Below are 14,834 nucleotides of genomic sequence, written 5' to 3'. Positions count from 1 at the left end.
CTTTATCAGGAAATGAGGTTAGAGAATATACACGAACTTTAAATGACACAGACTTGTTTCTTCTGGTTCAGAATACAAAGTGGTGATTGCGTCCTCTAATGAGCAAGGAGCAATACAATGGGTCCTCATTCTATAAAATTACCCTTCCTCCTCTTCTGTGGTCATGGACTCCATGCTGGCATCTGCAGGATGCTGGCTTCTAGGTTCTTAGCCACCTGAATTTGGCGAACTACTGGTCCCCAAAAAAGAACCTTTTGTCTCTGGTCTTTCCTTGATGTCTGGGCATAGCAGCAGTAAGTAGATGTGACTTGTCTCTACTAACTGGGACTGTACCTTCCACTGTGTATATCAGAAAGACCAAGGACACAGCCTTTGTATCTACTCTGCCTCCCTCCCTTAACTTGTAACCTTCCAACTTTGTTCCTATTTGACTTAGATAGTAAAAGTCTATCTAGATTTTTAGTCTAGATCCCAAGGTCTAGATATTCCATTAGTTAACTGAAGTCTGTAGTCTACTATTTCATCTCATGTTTTGGACTAAGGTTGATGAGTTTCAGTCCTGTTCCAGAGTCCACATCAGACATTATAAATGGTCTTCCCCCAAAATAAAAGCCCTTAGAAATTCTGCAGCCCTCTCATTTCCTTTTTATCTTTAAGAGCATGCCTTCCTCCTACCAGCTTCCTCCCATAGTAAGAACTCCCTCACCAGACCATTCTAAGAATTGTCTTGGGAAAGGAGGCTGGATCACAGTGGCTCCTTTTTAACGCAGAACATAAGGCTTTGTCAGAGATTATTGTTTAATAACAATAGAGTTTTGCCCAGAGAACGCACTGGTCATAGCAAACACCCTCTGCCAGCAACACAAGAGAAGACTCTACACATGGACATCACCAGATGGTCAATACTGAAATCATTTTGATATATTCTTGGCAGCCAATGATGGAGAAGCTCTGTACAATCAGCAAAAACAAGACCGAGAGCTGACTGTGGTTCAGATCATGAACTCCTTACTGCCAAATTTGGACTTAAATTGAAGAAAGTAGGGAAAATCACTAGACCATTCAGGTGTGACCTAAATCAAATCCCTTACGATTATACAGTAGAAGTGAGAAATAGACTCAAGGGATTAGATCTGATAGAGTGCCTGAAGAACTATGGACAGAGGTTCGTGACATTGTACAAGAGAGAGTAATCGAGACCATCCCCAAGAAGAAGAAACAAAAAGGCAAAACGGCTGTCTGAGGAGGCCTTAAAAATAGCTCAGAAGAGAAGCTAAAGGCAAAGGAGAAAAGGAAAGATATACCTATTTGAATGCAGAGTTCCAAAGACTAGCAAGGAGAGATAAGAAAGCCTTCCTCAGTGATCAGTGCAAAGAAATAGAGGAAAACAATAGAATGGGAAAGACCAGAGATCGCTTCAAGAAAATTAGAGATACCAAGGGGGAACATTTCATGCAAAGAAATGTTTCATGGGCACAATAAAGGACAGAAATGGTATGGACCAAACATAAATAGAAGAAATTAAGACGAGGTGGCAAGAATACACAGAAGAACTATATAAAAAGGATCTTCATGACCCAGATAAACACAATGGTGTGATCACTCACCTAGAGCCAGACATCCTGGAATGCAAAGTCAAGTGGACTTTAGGAAGCATCACTACGAACAAAGCTATTGGAGGTGATGGAATTCCTCCAAGTGAGCTATTTCAAATCCAAAAGATGATGCTGTGAAAGTGTTGTACTCAATATGCCAGCAAATCTGGAAAACTCAGCAATGGCCACAGGACTGGAAAAGGTCAGTTTTCATTCCAATCCCAAGGAAAGGCAATGCCAAAGAATGTTCAAACTACCACACAATTGCACTCATCTCACAGGCTAGCAAAGCAATACTCAAAATTCTCCAAGTCAAGCTTCAATAGTACATGAACCATGAACTTTCAGATGTTCAAGCTGGATTTAGGAAAGGAACCAGAGATCAAATTGCCAACATCTGCTGGCATCTAAAAAACAAGAGTTCCAGAAAACCATCTACTCCTACTTTATTGACTACGCCAAAGCCTTTGTGTGGATCACAACAATCTGGAAAATTCTTCACGAGATGGGAATACCAGACCACCTGACCTGCCTCCTGAGAAATCTGTATGCAGTTCAAGAAGCAACAGTTAGAAATGGATGTGGAACATCAGACTGGTTACAAATTGGGGAAGGAGTGTGTCAAGGCTGTATATTGTCACCATGCTTATTTAGCTTATATGCAGGGTGCATCATGAGATACGCTGGGCTGGATGAAGCACAGGCTGGAATCAAGATTGCCAGGAGAAATATCATTAACCTCAGATATGCAGATGGCACCACCCATTTATGGCAGAAAGTGAAGAAAAACTAAAGAGCCTCTTGATGAAAGTAAAAGCATAAAAGCTGCCTTAAAACTCAACATTCAGAAAACCAAGATCTGGTCCCATCACTTCATGGCAAACAGATGGGGAAACAATGGAAACAGTGAGAGACTTTATTTTGGGGGGCTCAAAAATAACTGCAGATGGTGACTGCAGCCGTGAAATTAAAAGACATTTGCTCCTTGGAAGAAAGACTATGACTAACCTAGACAGCATATTAAAAGCAGAGACATTGCTTTGCCAACAAAGGTCCGACTAGTCAAAGCTGTGGTTTTTCCAGTAGTCATGTATGGATGTGAGAGTTGGATTATAAAGAAAGCTGAGCACCAAAGAATTGATAGGCTTTTGAACTATGGTGTTGGAAAAGACTCTTTAGAGGCCTTTGGACTGCAAGAAGATGGAACCAGTCAATCCTAAAGGAAATCAGTCCTGAATATTCATTGAAAGGACTGATGTTGAAGCTGAAGCTCCAGTACTTTGGCCACCTGATGCGAAGAACTGACTCATGTGAAAAGACCCTGATGCTGGGAAAGATTGAGGGCGAGAGGAGGAGATGACAGAGGATGAGATGATTGATGGCATCACCGACTCGATGGACATGAGTTTGAGTAAGCTCTGGGAGTTGGTGATGGACAGGAAAGTCTTGCGTGGTGCAGTCCATGGGGTCTCAAAGAGTTGGACACAACTGAACTGAACAAAACTATGTTATTCTACTCCAGGTTCCTCTCTAGTATCACCCTAGCTCTTGACCTTCACAAACTTCTTTCATCAATGAGTAGTCTGTTAGGTTATCTCTGCTTCCTCTCATCTCACTCCAATGCATGCCTCTTATCAACGTTATTAGAGACTTCATTGTTGCTAAACCAATAGCTCATATCATTTTTATCATATCTGGTCTCTGCACCATCTGCTTCTGCACATTTCTGCCTTAGCTTTTGTGATGCTAACCGCTAACTGCTTCTCAGTTTCCTCTGAGCCACCCTCCGCCCATCCCCTAGGCATCACTTTCCTCAAGGTTCTTTCCCAGCTGCGCAGGCGCAGGAGGGCCAGGAGCTACTCCACGTTCAAGGTCAGGAGGGGCGGCCATGAGGAGATAGCCCTTGTCCAAGGTAAAGAGCAGCGGCTGCGCTTTGCTGGAGCAGCCGTGAAAAGATACCCCATGTCCAAGGTAAGAGAAACCCAAGTAAGACGGTAGGTGTTGCGAGAGGGCATCAGAGGGCAGACACACTGAAACCATAATCACAGAAAACTAGTCAATCTAATCACATGGACCACAGCCTTGTCTAACTCAATGAAACTAAGCCATGCCATGTGGGGCCACCCAAGACGGGCGGGTCATGGTGGAGAGGTCTGACAGAATGTGGTCCACTGGAGAAGGGAATGGCAAACCACTTCAGTATTCTTGCCTTGAGAACCCCATGAACAGTATGAAACTGCAAAATGATAGGATACTGAACGAGGGACTCCCCAGGTCAGTAAATGCCCAATATGCTACTGGAGATCAGTGGAGAAATAACTTCAGAAAGAATGAAGGGATGGAGCCAAAGCAAAAATAATACCCAGTTGTGGATGTGACTGGTGATAGAAGCAAGGTCCGATGCTGTAAAGAGCAATATTGCATAGGAACTTGGAATGTTAGGTCCATGAATCCAGGCAAATTGGAATTGGTCAAACAGGAGATGGCAAGAGTGAATGTCGACATTCTAGGAATCAGCGAACTAAAATGGACTGGAATGGGTGAATTTAACTCAGATGACCATTATATCTACTACTGTGGGCAGGAATCCCTTAGAAGAAATGGAGTAGCCATCATAGTCAACAAAAGAGTCTGAAATGCAGTACTTGGATGCAGTCTCAAAAACGACAGAATGATCAAGGCAAACCATTCAGTATCACAGTAATCCAAGTCTATGCCCCAACCAGTAACGCTGAAGAAGCTGAAGTTGAAGGGTTCTATGAAGACCTACAAGACGTTTTAGAACTAGTACCCCCCCAAAAATGTCTTTTTCATTATAGGGGACTGAAATGCAAAAGTAGGAAGTCAATTAACACCTGGAGTAACAGGCAAATTTGGCCTTGGAATATGGAATGAAGCAGGGCAAAGGCTAATAGAGTTCTGCCAAGAGAACGCACTGGTCATAGCAAACACCCTCTTCCAACAACACAAGAGAAGACTACACATGGACATCACCAGATGGTCGACACCGAAATCAGATTGATTATATTCTCTGCAGCCAAAGATGGAGAAGCTCTATACAGTCAGCAAATACAAGACCGGGAGCTGACTGTGGCTCAGATCATGAACTCCTTATTGCCAAATTCAGACTGAAATTGAAGAAAGTGGGGAAAACCACTATACCATTCAGGTATGACCTAAATCAAATCCCTTATGATTATACAGTGAAAGTGAGAAATTGATTTAAGGGACTAGATCTGATAGATAGAATGCCTGATGAACTATGGACGGAGGTTCGTGACATTGTACAGGAGACCGGGACCAAGACCATCCCCATGGAAAAGAAACACGAAAAAACAAAATGGCTGTCTGGGAGGCCTTACAAATAGCTGTGAAAAGAAGAGAAGTGAAAAGCAAAAGAGAAAAGGAAAGATATAAGCATCTGAATACAGAGTTCCAAAGAATAGCAAGAAGACATAAGAAAGCCTTCCTCAGAGATCAATGCAAGAATAGAGGAAAACAACAGAATGGGAAAGACTAGAGATCTCTTCAAGAAAATGAGAGATACCAAGGGAACATTTCATGCAAAGATGGGCTCGATAAGGGACAGAAATGGTATGAGAAGATATTAAGAAGAGGTGGTAAGAATACACAGAACAACTGTACAGAAAATATCTTCACGACCCAGATAATCACGATGGTGTGATCACTCATCTAGAGCCAGACATCCTGGAATGTGAAGTCAAGTGGGCTTTAGAAAACATCACTATAAAGCTAGTGGAGGTGGTTGAATTCCAGTGGAGCTATTTCAAATCCTGAAAGATGATGCTGTTGAAGTGCTGCACTCAATATGTCAGCAAATTTGGAAAACTCAGCAGTGGCCACAGGACTGGAAAAGGTCAGTTTTCATTCCAGTCCCAAAGAAAGGCAATGTCAAAGAATGCTCAAACTACCGCACAATTGCACTCATCTCACATGCTAGTAAAGTAATGCTCAAAATTCTCCAAGCCAGGCTTCAGCAATATGTGAACCGTGAACTTCCAGCTGTTCAAGCTGGTTTTAGAAAAGGCAGAGGAACCAGAGATCAAATTGCCAACATCCACTGGATCATCGAAAAAGCAAGAGAGTTCCAGAAAAACATCTATTTTTGCTTTATTGACTATGCCAAAGCTTTTGACTGTGTGGGTCACAATAAACTGTGGAAAATTCTGAAAGAGATGGGAATACCAGACCACCTGACCTGCCTCTTGAGAAACCTATGTGCAGGTCAGGAAGCAACAGTTAGAACTGGACATGGAACAACAGACTGGTTCCAAATAGGAAAAGAAGTACGTCAAGGCTGTATATTGTCACCCTGCTCATTTAACTTCTATGCAGAGTACATCATGAGAAACGCTGGGCTGGAAGAAGCACAAGCTGGAATCAAGATTGCCGGGAGACATATCAATAACCTCAGATATGCAGATGACACCACTCTTACGGCAGAAAGTGAAAAACTAAAAAGCTTCTTGATGAAAGTGAAAGAGTGAAAAAGTTGGCTTAAAGCTCAACATTCAGAAAACTAAGATCATGGCATCTGATCTCATCACTTCATGGCAAATAGATGGGGAAACAGTGGAAATAGCGTCAGACTTTTATTTTGGGGGGCTCCAAAACCACTGCAGATTGTGATTGCAGCCATGAAGTTAAAAGATGCTTACTCCTTGGAAGGAAAGTTTTGACCAACCTATATAGCATATTCAAAAGCAGAGACATTACTTTTGCCAACAAAGGTCTGTCTAGTCAAGGCTATGGTTTTTCCAGTGGTCATGTATGGATGTGAGAGTTGGAGTGTGAAGAAAGCTGAGTGCTGAAGAATTGATGCTTTTGAACTGGGGGGTATTGGAGAAGACTGTTGAGAGTCCCTTGGACTGCAAGGAGATCCAACCAGTCCATTCTAAAGGAGATCAGTCCTGCATGTTCTTTGGAAGGGCTGATGCTAAAGCTCAAACTTCAATACTTTGGCCACCTGATGCAAAGAGTTGACTCATTGGAAAAGACTCTGATGCTGGGAAGGATTGGGGGCAGAAGGAAAAGGGCATGACAGAGGATGAGATGGCTGGATGGTATCACCAACTCGATGGACGTGAGTTTGAGTGAACTCTGGGAGTTGGTGATGGACAGGGAGGCCTGGCGTGCTGCAGTTCATGGGGTCACAATGAGTCGGACACGACTGAGCGACTGAACTGAACTGAACTCCCTGGTGACTTGAATACACTGACTTATGGTTCAAGCCCCTTTGTGTGCTGCTAACTCACAATTCTCAGTATGCAGATCCTGGGCTCCAGGTACATGTAGACTTTACTGAACACATACATGACTGGTTATGTCACAAGTCGCCCAGACTCAGTGCCCAAAGATAAGCCCTTCAAGCCTTCTTTAGGTTTTGTCCCCTTCTCATGTTGTGCAACTCAGTGAAGGGCATATATTATCCTCCATGTTGTCCAAGCCAGCATCCTAGGACCCCATGATTCCCTGTCTCCCTGACATTCAATTACTCTACAGTCTTAACAATATGTCTTCAGTATTGCTCAGATTTGTATTTCTTCTCCACCCCGTTTGCTACTGTCATATTGTTTTCTCACCTGGATTACTGCAGCATCCTTCCAGTGGACCTCCCTGCTTCCAGGCCTATCCATCAGCAGCCCACTACCTGAGCTACTGTCCTGAAATACAAAACTGATTCCATTACTCCCCTGCTTTTTTTTTTTTTTTTAAGTCCTCCAAAGTCCCTGCCCATCTCTCCAACTTCATATTTATCACCTTGTTTATTCATAAATGTATCCATCAGTCCATCCATCCTCCCATCTGCCAGCAGGTATTTATTGAGTGTGTTCTGTGTTTTGGTTGCTGACTAGGGGACTTGGCTTATAGTGGTGAGCAAACAGACCCAGCAAATGGCCCTGTGCTCGTAGAACGTTCAGTCCAGAGAGACAGGCTGAATATAGAAAACAGTCATGCAGATGATGCAGTTATAAAGTATGGTAAGTTAGAATGAGACCTTTTAAAAAAAAAAAAAAAGTAAGGAGCTCCTGAAGGATATGTTGTTACCTGGGTTTTTCACTCACCTTTTCAGGAGATCATCTATTCTAGAAAAGCGGACTTATACAGACATGAAATCATCATCATCCAGGTACCCACATTACTACTGTGGCTGATTGGCCTGAGTTAATTATTAACATTTTGAGGACCCAAAATGTTTTATGTGTGTGCTTAAGAGTAGCACCACACCCCCAAAAGTGTGCATGCTCAGTCACTTCAGTCATGTCCAACTCTTTGTGACCCTATGGACTGTAGCCTGCCACGCTCTGTCTCTGGGATTCTTCAGGCAAGAACACTGGAATGGATTGTCATGCCCTCCTCCGGGGATCTTCCCAACCCAGCGATCAAACCCACGTCTCCTGTGTCTTCTGCATTGCAGGAAGATTCTTTATACACTGAGCCACCTGAGAAGCCCATAAAAAGTGAGAGATTGTTTACTAATCTCATTATTAGACAACTGTTCTTAGCGGCCACTAAATTAGATAACTTCCTGTCCTCAGAGCATAATGCAGGAAAAAGTGGGAGAACTCAAGATCCTCGCCAATAATGCCGGTTCTGCAAAGCCTGTGATGTGAGGAGGTGGCCCAGCCACAGGAAGGCTCTCAGACTTAGTGTGTCCTTGTTGTCCTTTTTAGTAACACTTCTGGGAGGAAGGAAAAGAGAGTCCATGTTCTTTAGTAATGAAGCTAATGTTTAACAAATAGTCCTCAGGTTGTGAGTTTTGTATTATGTAAATCCTGGCTGAGGGCCTCTGCCTCCCTCCCTTCCCATTCTCTGTCATGATGGAGGAGGTGTGGTCCTTCTATACTATGGGCTGCAGGTTAGTTAGAAGTCACCAGGACCTGCACTCCCCTCCTTGGAAGCTTCTTACTGTAGGACTGGGCTGAGGAGGAGGATCAGGAGGGAAGGATATCTCTGTTGAGGACATCTTAAAGTTGACTTACTTGGGAACACTTAAGAGGAATCGTGGAACTGGTGCCACACTCAGGGTTTAAGGTACAGCAGTGATGGGATTCATCAATCCCATCAGGATGACCATGCCGATTCAGATCACCACAGTCTCACGTAACAACCCCCAGAGCTTCTGGGAGGATGAGGGCAAGAAGTTAATTAAAAAATGGAGTTGGGTTTGCTAATGAATGAAGGGAAAAAATCAGGCTCCAGTTTCAGGATTCACAACCCTGTCTTCCTTTCCAGACATGTCAGAAATACACATTGGGCCTAACTCTGGCATAAGTTATGGTTGGTGGGGATGGGTGGGGAAGTGGACACCAGGCAGAACAGAAGAAAAGTCCCAGCCTCCTAGGAGAGAAGGAAGTTGCTTGCAGCAGTTACATGTTTGCTTGACTGAGTTGGGGAATCCCCTCCCTGCGCTATTTCTCGGATGGCTAAATGTGATTGTCCCCAAATCCTAACTGCCATGCAGCCAGGGCAGAGCTGCTAATGGTGGCTGGAGCATTCTGTAGGTTTAAGGAATGCTGAGGAGAAGTAGGAGACAGGATGGCAGTCTTTCTGGTTTCACTCAAGGAGAACATTTCCAACTTGAAGGTTCATTGGCAGTTCCTGGCTTTACTTGGATCCCCTTTCCATTCAAATGTCAAGGGTTTCATGTATGATCTTCTTGTTAGGCTGCTCTGAGCCTTTCCCCAGAAAACTTTCTTTCAGGCAGTGGGGAAGGAGAAAGTAAATTACCAGGAAGAAATGAAATATGACCATCCATCCCCAACCTCCATCCAGGGTTTTCTTGTAAGGTTGAACCTTCCTCTTCAGCATGATGATTCGTTTGTTTTAAATGCAGAAGATCCCTGTGACAAATCCAAGACGGACGTTGGCTTAGTTGACAAACTGATCTGAACTTTAAACTTTATTTATTTCTGTGGTATAAAACTACTTGTGCCGGGCTTCCCTGGTGGCTCAGTGGTAATGAATCTGCCTGCCAATGCTGGAGACATGGGTTTGGTTCCTGGTTCGGGAGGATCCCGCATGCCATGGAGCAACCAAGTCCGTGCACCACAACTACTGAGCTGGTGCTCTAGAGCTGGAACCTGCAACTACTGAAGCCTGTCCACCCTAGAGCCCATGCTCCACAACAGGAGAAGCCACTGCAAAGAGAAGCTTATGTGCCGCAACTAGAGCGTAACGCCCCACTTGGAGCAATTAGAGAAAGCCCGTATGCAGCAATGAAGACCCAGCACACAAAAAATAAATAAAAAAAATTTTTAAACCACTTGTAATTTTTTTCAGCCCACCCCTTTAAGAATAGATGATTTCTTGTCAGCAAATTGGCACTTGCCTGTAAACTAGAAATTGGCATTTTCCAAGAGCCTTTGCCAGCAACTGAACAGCAACAAGGGCATTTGCCATCTGCCTCTGGAGCTTGAACCCTGTGCTACTGCAGCTGTTAGCATTCAAGGTGGAATGAGGCCTCTGTGCTCCAGAGAATCTGGTGGAGCAGGTCTTTAGATAGATATTTTTAGGAACTTATTTCATGATCCCAATCCTTAACATCTCTTCAGATCTAGAAAATCACTGAATCCCATCTTGGTGACTTCAGCCTCTTGTGACTAGCAGAAAACTTTTTATAAAGTAATCACTTGATTGCATTGAACTCCCGTCTTCACCAAAATCATATATTGACCTTCACTGACTGCCTCTTTGGAGCAGTCTCTCAGAGCTAGCTGAGGTGCTGTCTCCCAGGCTGCTGTCCTCATTTTGCCCCAGATAAAACTTGCAACTCTCAAGTTGTACATCTTTTTAGTTGACACTTCTCATGTCTAAAGTTGTTCATAGGCTCTCTGATCTCAACCTCAAAAATACAGCAAGGCTTTGTACCATTTGAGGAATATTTGTGGAGGTCTGCTGCCTGACTTCCCCTGGAATTCCACAGTGCTGACTTCTCCTGGAGTATGTCCTTACTTAACATAAGTCTGCCCAACTAGACTCCCCTTAATCCTTGTTTATTCCATAATCACGATCCAGGCAGAACCATGGGAGAAAATAGAAAAAGGTAACAAAAGGCTGTGATATGAGGGACATCAAACGCCACCACAGAAATCTCTCTTACACCAGTGTGAATGGCCTCTAATAAAAGATGACCAGTTCACTTCAGGCAGGAATTGCAAAGCAGTTGACTGCAAAGCCTGACCTCATTGATTGCTGGGTGGTCACTCCTCACACTGTCCTCCCCCCACGTCTGAAGTCAAATCCTAGGGCAAATTGTGTACCAACCTCTGGTCCTCTGGGTAATAAGCTCTTAAAATTAGAGAAATTTTAAAAGGAATGGGGAACTTCAGGTTTGGATATTCCCTTTTACAGCAGTTGCTGAAATGAAAATATTCTTAGGGACTGAATAGACATGACAACAAAGGGCAATGACTTCCCTGAGTGGATTCTAGGCCTGAAAAACGTTGGAAAGGACTTTGGGAACTGAGTTGGGGAAATTTGAATGAGGACTGTATAGTAGACCAGGTTAGATCTCTTGGTGGTGATTGTGGTCTCGTGGTTCTATCGGAGAATGTGCTTATTCTTAGGAGATGTGTGCTAAAATGCTCAGGAGTGAAATGTCTTCTACCTTCACACAAGTGGTTCAATAAAATAAATACATAAAAAGAGAAATAGCAAAAGGAAAATGTAAATATTCTGAGAGAGGGGGTAGCAGTCTTTATTTGCCACTGGCAGATAGGCAGGCAGTCTGTTTCTTCCTGGAAAGGAGAATCTGCCGGCAGGGTGTGGGGCATGACAGTCTGTCTGGTGAGCAGGCTGTGCAGGGAGAGATGCTGGTCATTCAAAACATTATATAAAGAACAAACCCCAACACACAACCCCATTTTCATCCTACCTTTGATGTGGCATTCAGCAAGGGAATCCTCCACAGACTTGAAGCAATCTGGGAAGAAAAGTTATACGGTTTTCCAGAATGTTGTGCTTTTTCTAAAGCATTTCATTCGGCTGCCCTGTGAAAACAAGCAAGCATTGTAAGAGCTCAGGGCTAGAGCCAACTTAGGCACTCCTGCTGATGGACTTTACTTCCTGAGGGGAGGAGGGGAGACTGGGATTTGACATTATACTAGGCCCTTTCCTCCCCCCACCCTGACCCAGAAGATAGACTTGTACACCATGATCTCAAAAACAAGCACCAGAGTAAACCAAGTAGAAAATCCTTTGGATAACTATTGTTAAACTAGGAGGCCACCACACTGAGGTGGTACTAATGCCAAGCCAGCCTATGGAAACAAACCAGAAATTGAAACAGGGCTACAAAATAGAAACCTAAAGATGACCAGTCACAATCAGCCAGGAACTAAGCTGCTGCTACTGCTGCTAAGTCACTTCAGTCATGTCTGACTCTGTGTGACCCCATAGATGTCAGCCCACCAGGCTCTCCTGCCCCTGGGATTCTCCAGGCAAGAACACTGGAGTGGGTTGCCATTTCCTTCTCCAATACATGAAAGTGAAAAAGTAAAAGTGAAGTCGATCAGTCGTGTCCGACTCTTAGCGACCCCATGGACTGCAGCCTACCAGGCTCCTCCATCCATGGGATTTTCCAGGCAAGAGTACTAGAGTGGGGTGCCATTGCCTTCTCCAGAATTAAGCTATGACCCATCAATAACTTCCTTACTTTGCTTCTGCCTTCTCTCTGTAAAAACCTCTCCCTGAGCTCCAGTCAGTGCACTCCTAACATCTAGTTTGTTACTGCCCAGTTTGAACCAATTTTTGTTCAAATAAATAGTTCTGGTATCAGAAGAGGGAGCAAAGGAAGGAGACCCTGAGGAGCCCAAGGTCGATACCAGTGAGCCCATTAGGCTCACTGCTTTCTCATTGCCTCTGGAGGTGGGGGTTGGCCCTTCGTCCATCCAAGCTCTGCAGCTTTTGCATTATGAACCATCAGACCTTATTTGAGCATTTCTTTTTCCAGATGGCATTCAGAAACTGGCTGGAGTTGCCCTGGGTCCAGGGTCGGGTTGGACTGAAATTGGGCTGGTCCTGTGTGAGGCCTCAGGTGAATAAAATTTTGTTTTAAGGGTGAACAAATAGGCTAAACTTACCAAAGATAATCTTGTATTACAGTGGCCACAGTGGAAAGCTTTTAACCTGGATAAGTTTATCCACTTATGAGGTGCTCTAGAGAAAAAGGGGTCTCAGCCAAGCACTTTAAAAGTAGAAGGAAAATTATTTTTTCTCCCCTACAATTTTGTTGCTGGAAGTGTACCCCTTCCAGGGCCCAAGAGTGGACTCTTGTCTAACACTTAGAAATTAATTGTCTAAGGAGACACACATGCTGACAAAGCAAGAGACTTTATTGGGAAGGAGCACTTGGGCAGAGAGCTGCAGGTTAAGGAAACCCAGGAGAGTTGCTTTGCCACATGGCTTACAGTCTCAGGTTTTATGGTGATGGGGTTAGTTCTTGGGTTGTCTCTGGCTAACACCTCTGACTCAAGATCCTTCCTGGTGGCACTCGAATTGTTCAGCCAAGCTGGATTCCAGCCAGAAGGATTTTGGGAGGTTGGTAGGACATATGGACTGGGGTCTCCTCTCACCTTTTGACCTTTCTCAAATATTTCTGGTTGTTGGTAGCTTGTTCTACATTCCTTACCCAGATTTCCTATTTAAGCTAACTCATGCAAGTGATTACTATGGTGCCAGGACAGGGCAGGCGGTTTCAGTCAGTGGTTCCCCAAGTTTCTAGTGGCCAGGATGAGACCTGCTGGGACACCCCACTTGCTTGAGAACCTGCTGATGAGATCCTGGGAAAACTGGCAGAAGCCCCAAAAGGGTGAGAATTCTTACGAAAGTCAGTTCTGGACTGCCACCTATGGTGCAGTTTTACAGAGTTCCTTCCATTCTAGATTCAGAGTGGCAGGAGAAAAAAAATTAGATCTTTGAATGGTGGCTTGTGAATGTTCATTTACATCCACATTGATGATTGGATTCTTCCTCTCCCCAGTGTGAGAAACACACTCACCAACCCAAACTCAAAGACTTGGAGACAGAAGATGAGTGGGAAGCAAAGCTTTAATGATGGTCTTGCAAGATTGGGTGTCTGGTGGGTAGGCACATCCAGAGTCGTTACAATGAGCAATTTATCCCTAGCACATAAGTCCCTCCCCCAGTTCCTCATTAGCTAAGTACTACGGAGTAAACAATCTTCCCAGACATCACCTAGCTTTATCTCCTTCCACTTTATGGGCTGCCCCTCCTTGACATCTTGTTTCCTCCTTTCTTGAGCACCTATTCCTTCTCACATGTGAGAGCAGAACAATAAGGAAAGCCGAGCACCAAAGAATTGACACTTTTGAACTGTGGTGTTGGAGAAGACTCTTCAGAGTTCCTTGGACTGCAAGGAGAACAAACCAGTCAATCCTAAAGGAAATCAGTCCTGAATGGTTATTGGAAGGACTGATGCTCTTGTCTATTATATCAGCAAGCTGTCACTCAAAGCTAGCTATTCTTGAAAATGGTCCATTTTTAAGTTTTTATTAACTTAAAAGTTTTATTAGTTTTATTAAGTTTTTATTTCTTATACCCACAGACTGCTATTTCTTTCTCATTTATCTTTTGTGTTAAGACCTTGGCTTGGCTTTCTGTCCATCGGAGCATGCAGGTTGGCAGTTCTGTATCTGTGCAGGCAGCTCAGCTGTCATGTTGGGGGCCCCCAAAATATGGCTGGACAGAAATGTGGGTGGCACCCTGTTTATAGCTAGTATCCACTGTCACCCACTCTCAGGGATATTGTCTAAGTCTTTCTTTGGCCATCTTAGGGGGTGGCTCTGGATATTGTGGATGGGGGAGTAATATCTTTTTCATCTTCTTTGGGAATGCCTCTTGCATCCATGATTAAGCCATGGTTTTGGTTTTGATTCATTTGATATGGATACCTTTGGTTTAAAAGTAAAAGAAAGTTTTGTTTGGTATTTACTGTTTGCCCCACCTAAAATGTGTTAGTAAGATATTTCAAAGGATTTTTTAGTGAGCTCTGTGGTTAGAAGTTGGCCACTTTGGAAGCTGATATTCAGAGTCTGATAGGAACATTTTTTAGGCCTTCTTCCCTAAGCTAAAGGGAAACTGTGTACCCAGAGAAAAAGAAAAACATTATGAAGCCACTCTGGAAGGATTTACTAAACCATTCAAAAGAGGCACAGCCCTAAATCTGGAACAGAGGAATCTTTTAATTTCTATTTT

The 14,834-nt window shown here is 43.7% G+C and overlaps 1 protein-coding gene across 5 annotated transcripts in view; it reads right to left on the bottom strand.

The window, feature by feature from the left end:
• The window catches only part of SLC16A4 (solute carrier family 16 member 4), a 30,429-nt gene extending 18,688 nt beyond the window's left edge, over window positions 1–11,741 (bottom strand). The window contains exons 1-2 of one of the 5 annotated variants that reach the window (XM_061410878.1): window positions 11,494–11,741; window positions 9,348–9,460 (exon numbers count right to left, since the gene is read on the bottom strand). In XM_061410878.1, coding sequence (XP_061266862.1) covers window positions 9,348–9,428 — 81 coding nt within the window. In that variant the 5' untranslated portion in view covers window positions 9,429–9,460; window positions 11,494–11,741. The remainder of the gene's footprint in view (window positions 1–9,347; window positions 9,461–11,493) is intronic. The other 4 variants (XM_061410877.1, XM_061410874.1, XM_061410876.1 and 1 more) reach the window with 4 other exon arrangements.
• Between the last annotated feature and the right edge of the window lie 3,093 nt (window positions 11,742–14,834).

This window comes from Bos javanicus, chromosome 3 (assembly GCF_032452875.1).
Source record: "Bos javanicus breed banteng chromosome 3, ARS-OSU_banteng_1.0, whole genome shotgun sequence".
Lineage (NCBI taxonomy): Eukaryota > Metazoa > Chordata > Mammalia > Artiodactyla > Bovidae > Bos > Bos javanicus.
Note: the sequence above shows the minus strand (reverse complement) of the source record. Positions and strands in the feature narration are given on the sequence as shown.